Genomic DNA, 10894 nt, shown 5'->3' with positions numbered 1-10894 from the left:
AGTAGTTAATACTCTATCAAAACTAGCACCCGGACATTTTTCATTTCAACTTATGTTCGTGCTTCTATCCAGTTACGGTTCAAGTACGCTGTCATGGGCACACACTTACCTATTTGGGCTGTCGTCCAGGACACTAGATTAGTTGTTGGTGGTCAGTGAGAGAAGTCGGTGTAGTGGTCTTACACCTACCCACTGAGTCATTAAAACTTGCTTTGAGTGGGAGCAGGTATGGGACTATAAACCCAGTACATGTAACCAGCTTTATGTCCGATGATTTAACCATTTCACCACCAAAGCCAGTAGCAATGGACAGATCTCACTGGAATAAATATAGCTGTGATGACATACACTCATGAATCACTGTTAAAATAGTGATGATATCAGGTGTTCTCAAAAGATGAGCATATCCTGCTGCCATTGTGATTACTGCTTTCACAGCTGTCAAGTCTCATTTGCCTGATGCATGGTCACTTTAGGATCAATCCCAGTTGGTTGGCCCATTGAGCTATTTTTTGCTCCAGCCAGTGTGCCACGATTGGTATATCAAAGGCTGTGGTATGTGCTGTCCTGTCTGTGGGATAGTGCATATAAAAGATCCCTTAATACAAATGGAAAAATGTATCGAACCTGAACCGACCATGCATCAGGTGAATGCTTTACCTCATGAAAAGTAGGTGACAGTGATGGTCGCTGGTGAAAACTTGCCACTTGCTAAAAATACATAGCACATTGAGTCCAAATGGAATGTAATATTATAGATTTTTTGCCTGATCACGAAATATGTTCAACAAAATCATCTTCAACTCAGAAACAAACAAAAAATCAACAAATATTAATCAATATTGTAATTTTACAGATGTGGATGGGGGGGGGGGGGGGGGGGGGGGAGGCAGGGGCAATAGTTTTAATTTTATTATATATTAATTTTCAGTTTTTTTACGAACCCCCTCCAAACCTCCCCCAAAGTTCCCTTGGCATTCTAACTCATGTCACTGCTTCCCGCCCCCAAATGGATTTTCTGGATCCACCTCTGTTTTATATTTTATATAATTTTATTTCAGGTAGACAAGAACATGTAACATATTTCCAGCAGATTGCCCTGTTAGTACTTAGATAGCTTGAAGACATCACCATGGCAACAGCTACATCAGACTCACCAGCCAGTGAGGTTTATGATGAACGGTCAGCCATTAAGAGTTCGTTTCCTGGTGCTGACACCACAGAAGGTCAAGGGTCATCAAGAAGTAAATCACGGTTTCCATGGTTATCAGTATTTAAATGCTGGTATTTTCCAAAGAGATATCTAGTGGCAATTATGGCATTCTTTGGATTTGGTGAGTAATCTTAGAGATGTAACGATTAATCGATAATTTGACATGTCAGGATATTTGATAATTTCTGCCCACGATACGATTCTTGATATTGAATCGATAATTGAAATATTGAAATATGCTTTTCTCAGTTAAAGTTGGGGTTTTTTGGCACATTTTTGTTCAAACAGAGACCCACCAAGATTGAATAATCCTAATGTTGGCCTGTATACTTTATAAGTAGATGTACACATTAGATATATAGATTTATGTAATGCTGTATACTCTATAAGTACATGCACATATTAGATATATAGATTTATGTAATGGTATATACTTCATAAGAACATGTACATGTTACATATAGATTTATGTGATGCTACATACTTCACAAGTACATGTTAGATATATAGATTTATGTAATGCTATATACTTCATAAGTGCATGTACACATTAGATATATAGATTTATGTAATGCTATATACTTCATAAGTACAGTACACATTAAATATATAGATTTATGTAATGATATATACTTCATAAGTACAGTACACATTAAATATATAGATTTATATAATGCTATATACTTCATAAGTACATGTAAATGTTAGATATATAGCTGTAATAAATACCAGTACATAAACTCTGCATATTTGCCGTAAAGTCCTTAGTTTACATTGGCACTTGAGGCTATTGAAACCCAACAGTAAACCAGTCCATTTATCTAATATTATATTAGGCAAATGGTGATTGATTTATGTCGACACATTTGGCCAGCCACTTGCTCGGACACAGTACTTCATCAACATTGTGACATTAGAGTGACACATTAGAGTGTCACACTCCAGAACCAGTGGCGTATCTACGGAAAATAGCGCCTATGGCAAGCACTGAAATTGTGCCCCTGTCCAAACATCTGACACCCATCTATTAGATAACGTCTGACTTGAATAGAAACTGCTCAGTGGTGCCCCCCTTCAAGTGGTGCCCAGGGAATGTGTCATACCTGCCATACCCTAGGTACGCCACTGTCTAGAACACAGGTACCCCCCACACAACAACCCGGGGGTTAATACTACGTATGCATAACAAAGAGAATATGACTACATCAATACCCCAAGGGTTATTTGTAGGTATCTGTGCTTCAGAAGTATGGAGTTTGATGAAGATGAATTTGAAAATCTGTGGGGTGGGATTTAGCTCAGTTGGTTGAGTGCTCGCCTGAGGTGCTTGCGTTGCAAGATCAAACCACCTTGGTGGATCTATTCAACTGATTGGGGTTTTTCTTGTTCCAACCAGTGCACCACAACTGGTCAAAGGCCATGGTATGCAGGGCCGTAGCTAGCAGGGGGGCAAGGGGGGCAGTTGCCGGCCCCCCCTCCCCCCGAAAAAATTCGGAAAGCATTATAAAAACTTTAAGAAAAGGAGTTTTAGACTATTAACTATTCAGTTGCCCTCCCAAACAAAAAATCCTAGCTACGGCCCTGGTATGTGCTTTCTTGTCTGTGGGAAAATGTGTGTGTGTGTAACTTTTCCCATACTCGTATACCACAAAGGTTTTAAGCATATCTGTCCCGGGTTCGGCATCTGGATAGCCAGATATCCAATCCGGGACAGATGCTGAAAAGTGCATATAAAAGATCCTTGCTGCTAATGGAAAAAAATGTAGGTTACCTCTGATGACTGTGTCAGAATTACCAAATGTTTGACGTCCAATAGCCGATGATTAATTAATCAATGTTCTCTAGTGGGGTTTTTAAAACAAAAACTCTAATGTGCTTCAGAAGTTTGGAGTTTGATGAAGATGAATTTGAGAATCTGTCTGCTAAATATATTAAACCATCTGGGTAATGCTTTTTCAAGTGTTCCATCTTTGAGAAGGTTAAAAGAAGGGGTTTAAATTTTTAAAATAACATTTTAAACATTCTCAAATCAAAACAATTCATCAGAATCAGCATGTTCACAAATATAATGAGGATAACTTTATTTTCATTGTTTTACTTTCTAGACCAACAGTACAGCATTATTTTAATATATCACAATACTTACAGTGTCATGAGGTGGATGTTGTGATTGGTATCGTATTGTCATCCTACTGTAGCTTTACACCTCTACTTCTTACTGGATTAGAAATATAGTTTACAGTGGAACCTGCCTAAACTGGAACCTGACAAAACTGAATTCCTGTTAAAATCTACCAAATCTTTGGTCTCAAATTTTTTTCAACGAATTTAATGTTTTAAAACCTTGAATAAACTGGAACCTGTCCACTGTGAAAGCTGGATACATTTGTTTGCATGAAAATATTACATTTTATGATCAACTAACCTGCAAAAAACAGTGGAACCTGAGTTGAATAAGCACATTGTCACAATATCAGCAGGTAATTGTTAAAAGTTACCACTAGAGCACATTGATTTATTAATCATCCGCTATTGAATGTCAGACATTTGGTAATTCTGACATAGTCATCAGAGGAAACCTGCTACATTTGACCTTTAGTAATAGTAGCAAGGGATCTTTTATATGCATTATCCCTTAGACAGGAAAGCAGATACCATGGTCTTTGACCAGTTGTGGTGCACTGGTTAGAATGAGAAAAAAGCCAGTCAGTTGAATGGATCCACTGATGTGGTTCGATCCTGTGATGCAAGCACATCAGGCGATCGCTCAACCGACTGAGCTAAATTCAACCTCTGAGGCAATGAGGCAACTTGTTGACATTTTGGTGGTCCACATGGCGTCACCAGGGTAACTAAGAATACATTTTGTAATGCACTCCCCCATCCCCCCACATCCAATGCTTATGTCTAATTTTATTAGATGTAGTTAAGCATGAAAATAAATTGAAATGAATAAAATAAAGATTTAAACAAGTTTTTATTTACTTTAGTTATTTTAGGAAATGTGTATAAATAATACTAGTTTCCTCTGCTTATAATAATTTTGCACTGCTTTATGATGACATTTTTTGTTATTTGTTGCAGCCAATATCTACGCCTTGAGAGTAAATCTGAGTGTAGCTATTGTTGCCATGACGAGGAACAGGACAATTCACTTGGGTGACAATATTACAGTGGTAAGTTAGGTGACAATATTACAGTGGTAAGTTAGGTGACAATATTACAGTGGTAAGTTAGGTGACAATATTACAGTGGTAAGTTAGGTGACAATATTACAGTGGTAAGTTAGGTGACAATATTAGTGGTAAGTTAGGTGACAATATTAGTGGTAAGTTAGGTGACAATATTACAGTGGTAAGTTAGGTGACAATATTACAGTGCTAAGTTAGGTGACAATATTACAGTGGTAAGTTAGGTGACAATATTACAGTGGTAAGTTCGGTGACAATATTACAGTGGTAAGTTAGGTGACAATATTAGTGGTAAGTTAGGCGACAATATTACAGTGGTAAGTTAGGTGACAATATTACAGTGGTAAGTTCGGTGATAATATTACAGTGGTAAGTTGGGTGACAATATTAGTGGTAAGTTAGGCGACAATAGTACAGTGGTTAGTTTGGTGACAATATTACAGTGGTAAGTTAGGTGATAATATTACAGTGGTAAGTTAGGTGACAATATTAGTGGTAAGTTAGGCGACAATATTACAGTGGTAAGTTAGGTGACAATATTACAGTGGTAAGTTAGGTGACAATATTAGTGGTAAGTTAGATGACAATATTACAGTGGTAAGTTAGGTGACAATATTACAGTGGTAAGTTAGGTGACAATATTAGTGGTAAGTTAGGTGACAATATTACAGTGGTAAGTTAGGTGACAATATTACAATGGTTAGTTTGGTGACAATATTACAGTGGTAAGTTAGGTGACAATATTACAGTGGTAAGTTAGGTGACAATATTACAGTGGTAAGTTAGGTGACAATATTACAGTGGTAAGTTAGGTGACAATATTAGTGGTAAGTTAGGCGACAATATTACAGTGGTAAGTTAGGCGACAATATTACAGTGGTAAGTTAGGTGACAATATTACAGTGGTAAGTTAGGTGACAATATTAGTGGTAAGTTAGGCGACAATATTACAGTGGTAAGTTAGGCGACAATATTACAGTGGTAAGTTAGGTGACAATATTACAGTGGTAAGTTAGGTGACAATATTACAGTGGTAAGTTAGGTGACAATATTAGTGGTAAGTTAGGTGACAATATTACAGTGGTAAGTTAGGTGACAATATTACAGTGGTAAGTTAGGTGACAATATTACAGTGCTAAGTTAGGTGACAATATTACAGTGGTAAGTTAGGTGACAATATTACAGTGGTAAGTTAGGTGACAATATTACAGTGGTAAGTTAGGTGACAATATTACAGTGGTAAGTTAGGTGACAATATTACAGTGGTAAGTTAGGTGACAATATTACAGTGGTAAGTTAGGTGACAATATTACAGTGGTAAGTTAGGTGACAATATTACAGTGGTGGTAAGTTAGGTGACAATATTAGTGGGTAAGTTAGGTGACAATATTACAGTGGTAAGTTAGGTGACAATATTACAGTGGTAAGTTAGGTGACAATATTACAGTGGTAAGTTAAGACAATATTACAGTGGTAAGTTAGGTGACAATATTAGTGGTAAGTTAGGTGACAATATTACAGTGGTAAGTTAGGTGACAATATTACAGTGGTAAGTTAGGTGACAATATTAGTGGTAAGTTAGGTGACAATATTACAGTGGTAAGTTAGGTGACAATATTACAGTGGTAAGTTAGGTGACAATATTACAGTGGTAAGTTAGGTGACAATATTAGTGGTAAGTTAGGCGACAATATTACAGTGGTAAGTTAGGTGACAATATTACAGTGGTAAGTTAGGTGACAATATTACAGTGGTAAGTTAGGTGACAATATTAGTGGTAAGTTAGGTGACAATATTACAGTGGTAAGTTAGGTGACAATATTACAGTGGTAAGTTAGGTGACAATATTACAGTGGTAAGTTAGGTGACAATATTACAGTGGTAAGTTAGGTGACAATATTACAGTGGTAAGTTAGGTGACAATATTACAGTGGTAAGTTAGGTGACAATATTACAGTGGTAAGTTAGGTGACAATATTACAGTGGTAAGTTAGGTGACAATATTACAGTGGTTAGTTTGGTGACAATATTACAGTGGTAAGTTAGGTGACAATATTACAGTGGTAAGTTAGGTGACAATATTAGTGGTAAGTTAGGCACAATATTACAGTGGTAAGTTAGGTGACAATATTACAGTGGTAAGTTAGGTGACAATATTAGTGGTAAGTTAGGCGACAATATTACAGTGGTAAGTTAGGTGACAATATTACAGTGGTAAGTTAGGTGACAATATTACAGTGGTAAGTTAGGTGACAATATTAGTGGTAAGTTAGGTGACAATATTACAGTGGTAAGTTAGGTGACAATATTACAGTGGTAAGTTAGGTGACAATATTACAGTGGTAAGTTAGGTGACAATATTACAGTGGTAAGTTAGGTGACAATATTACAGTGGTAAGTTAGGTGACAATATTACAGTGGTAAGTTAGGTGACAATATTAGTGGTAAGTTAGGTGACAATATTACAGTGGTAAGTTAGGTGACAATATTACAGTGGTAAGTTAGGTGACAATATTACAGTGGTAAGTTAGGTGACAATATTAGTGGTAAGTTAGGCGACAATATTACAGTGGTAAGTTAGGTGACAATATTACAGTGGTAAGTTAGGTGACAATATTACAGGTGATAATATTACAGTGGTAAGTTGGGTGACAATATTAGTGGTAAGTTAGGCGACAATATTACAGTGGTTAGTTTGGTGACAATATTACAGTGGTAAGTTAGGTGACAATATTACAGTGGTAAGTTAGGTGACAATATTACAGTGGTAAGTTAGGTGACAATATTACAGTGGTAAGTTAGGTGACAATATTACAGTGGTAAGTTAGGTGACAATATTACAGTGGTAAGTTAGGTGACAATATTACAGTGGTTAGTTTGGTGACAATATTACAGTGGTAAGTTAGGTGACAATATTACAGTGGTAAGTTAGATGACAATATTACAGTGGTAAGTTAGGTGACAATATTACAGTGTTAAGTTAGGTGACAATATTACAGTGGTAAGTTAGGTGACAATATTACAGTGGTAAGTTAGGTGACAATATTACAGTGGTAAGTTAGATGACAATATTACAGTGGTAAGTTAGGTGAGAATATTAGTGTTAAGTTAGGTGACAATATTACAGTGGTAAGTTAGCAGACAATACTATAGTAGTAAGTTAGGTGACAATATTAGTGGTAAGTTAGATGACAATATTACAGTGGTAAGTTAGGTGACAATATTACAGTGGTAAGTTGGGTGACAATATTACAGTGGTAAGTTAGGTGACAATATTAGTGGTAAGTTAGGTGACAATATTACAGTGGTTAGTTTGGTGACAATATTACAGTGGTAAGTTAGGTGACAATATTACAGTGGTAAGTTAGGTGACAATATTAGTGGTAAGTTAGGTGACAATATTACAGTGGTAAGTTAGGTGACAATATTACAGTGGTAAGTTAGGTGACAATATTAGTGGTAAGTTAGGTGACAATATTACAGTGGTAAGTTAGGTGACAATATTACAGTGGTAAGTTAGGTGACAATATTAGTGGTAAGTTAGGTGACAATATTACAGTGGTAAGTTAGGTGACAATATTAGTGGTAAGTTAGGTGACAATATTACAGTGGTAAGTTAGGTGACAATATTACAGTGGTAAGTTAGGTGACAATATTAGTGGTAAGTTAGGTGACAATATTAGTGGTAAGTTAGGTGACAATATTACAGTGGTAAGTTAGGTGACAATATTACAGTGGTAAGTTAGGTGACAATATTATAGTGGTAAGTTAGGTGACAATATTACAGTGGTAAGTTAGGTGACAATATTACAGTGGTGAGTTTAGGTGACAATATTACAGTGGTAAGTTAGGTGACAATATTACAGTGGTAAGTTAGGTGACAATATTACAGTGGTAAGTTAGGTGACAATATTACAGTGGTAAGTTAGGTGACAATATTACAGTGGTAAGTTAGGTGACAATATTACAGTGGTAAGTTAGGTGACAATATTACAGTGGTAAGTTAGGTGACAATATTACAGTGGTAAGTTAGGTGACAATATTAGTGGTAAGTGGTAAGTGGTAAGTTAGGTGACAATATTACAGTGGTAAGTTAGGTGACAATATTAGTGGTAAGTTAGGTGACAATATTAGTGGTAAGTTAGGTGACAATATTACAGTGGTAAGTTAGGTGACAATATTAGTGGTAAGTTAGGTGACAATATTACAGTGGTAAGTTAGGTGACAATATTACAGTGGTAAGTTAGGTGACAATATTACAGTGGTTAGTTTGGTGACAATATTACAGTGGTAAGTTAGGTGACAATATTACAGTGGTAAGTTAGGTGACAATATTACAGTGGTTAGTTTGGTGACAATATTACAGTGGTAAGTTAGGTGACAATATTACAGTGGTAAGTTAGGCGACAATATTACAGTGGTAAGTTAGGCGACAATATTACAGTGGTAAGTTCAGTGATAATATTACAGTGGTAAGTTAGGTGACAATATTAGTGGTAAGTTAGGCGACAATATTACAGTGGTTAGTTTGGTGACAATATTACAGTGGTAAGTTAGGTGACAATATTACAGTGGTAAGTTAGGTGACAATATTACAGTGGCAAGTTGGGTGACAATATTAGTGGTAAGTTAGGTGACAATATTATAGTGGTAAGTTAGGTGACAATATTACAGTGGTAAGTTAGGTGACCATATTAGTGGTAAGTTAGGTGACAATATTAGTGGTAAGTTAGGTGACAATATTACAGTGGTAAGTTAGGTGACAATATTACAGTGGTAAGTTAGGTGACAATATTAGTGGTAAGTTAGGTGACAATATTACAGTGGTAAGTTAGGTGACAATATTACAGTGGTAAGTTAGGTGACAATATTAGTGGTAAGTTAGGTGACAATATTACAGTGGTAAGTTAGGTGACAATATTACAGTGGTAAGTTAGGTGACAATATTACAGTGGTAAGTTAGGTGACAATATTACAGTGGTTAGTTTGGTGACAATATTACAGTGGTAAGTTAGGTGACAATATTACAGTGGTAAGTTAGGTGACAATATTACAGTGGTAAGTTAGGTGACAATATTACAGTGGTAAGTTAGGTGACAATATTACAGTGGTTAGTTTGGTGACAATATTACAGTGGTAAGTTAGGTGACAATATTACAGTGGTAAGTTAGGTGACAATATTACAGTGGTAAGTTAGGTGACAATATTACAGTGGTAAGTTAGGTGACAATATTACAGTGGTAAGTTAGGTGACAATATTACAGTGGTTAGTTTGGTGACAATATTACAGTGGTAAGTTAGGTGACAATATTACAGTGGTAAGTTAGGTGACAATATTACAGTGGTAAGTTAGGTGACAATATTACAGTGGTAAGTTAGGTATTATAGAGAGACAGTAATACTGGCCTTGACAATTTTTGTGTATCTGTGTTCATATTTCATGGTTGTACTTGTCTGTTTTCATCTAATTTTCATCCTTCTGTCTGTCTGTCTGTCTGTCTGTTCACCTACTCATCCTCTTAAATTTGTCAATTCCATTTATCTGTCCACGGAACAGGATGTAGCCCAGTGGTATAGCGCTTGCCTGATGCGCAGTCGGTATGGGATCAATGCCCATCGGTGGGCCCATTGGGATTATTTTTCATCCAGCCAGTGCACCATGACTGGTATATCAAAAGCCATGGTATGTACTCTACTGTCTGTGGGATGGTGCATATAAAAGATCCCTCGTTACTAATAAAAAAATATAGCGGGTTTCCTCTCTAAGACAATATGTCAAATTGATCAAATGTTTGACATCCAATTGCCAGTGATTAATAAATCAATGTGCTGTTGTGGTGTCGTTAAATAAAACAAACTTTCTTTCATCTGTCCATTCATCAGACCATTTCTATCCATCCATTTGTCATGTTTTTCAAAATGTTCATAAGAAAGCTTGTAGCTAAAAGTTGTTTATTTGTTATGTTTATTTTAGGGGTCATTCATAATTATCCATTTTTTTCGCAAACATACAAGTTGCGGTAGCACCTCATGATATCTAATAATAATTATTTTTGTGAATTATGTTCATGCTGCTCCAAATGTGGAATGTTTACTTGAAATAAATGATCTTATCTTATCTTTTGGAAGAGATATTATCATAAAATGTTTTGTTTGTTTCAAATAGTACACAACCATTAAACTCTCCCCCCCCCACCAGTTTCCCCCACTGTTGTAAAAATGCTGATGCTCATTATTTATTGTTGTTTACAGCACAGTCTTCCGGATTTTGACTGGAGTTTGCAGCTTCAAGGCTACATCCTGTCGTCATTCTTCTTTGGTTACATTGTCACTCAGCTGCCTGGAGGTAAGTGCGTAAATACGAGTCACACACCAGTTTACTAAACATCGTACTTCATCGGTTACACAGTCACTCAGCTGCCTGGAGGTAAGTGCGTAAATATGAGTCACACACCAGTTTACTAAACATCGTACTTCATCGGTTACACAG

The 10894-nt window shown here is 36.2% G+C and overlaps 1 protein-coding gene across 1 annotated transcript in view; it reads left to right on the top strand.

Annotated features, from left to right (window-relative positions):
• Positions 1-1064: 1064 nt before the first annotated feature.
• Positions 1065-10894, top strand: part of LOC121386764 (vesicular glutamate transporter 1-like) — a 28558-nt gene continuing 18728 nt past the window's right edge. Inside the window, 3 exon segments of the mRNA XM_041517774.1 lie at positions 1065-1334; positions 4298-4389; positions 10657-10750. Of these exon segments, the coding sequence (XP_041373708.1) occupies positions 1133-1334; positions 4298-4389; positions 10657-10750 (388 nt within the window). The 5' untranslated portion in view covers positions 1065-1132.

The sequence above is a fragment of the Gigantopelta aegis genome, chromosome 12 (genome assembly GCF_016097555.1).
Source record: "Gigantopelta aegis isolate Gae_Host chromosome 12, Gae_host_genome, whole genome shotgun sequence".
Classification (NCBI taxonomy): Eukaryota; Metazoa; Mollusca; class Gastropoda; order Neomphalida; family Peltospiridae; genus Gigantopelta; species Gigantopelta aegis.
Note: the sequence above shows the minus strand (reverse complement) of the source record. Positions and strands in the feature narration are given on the sequence as shown.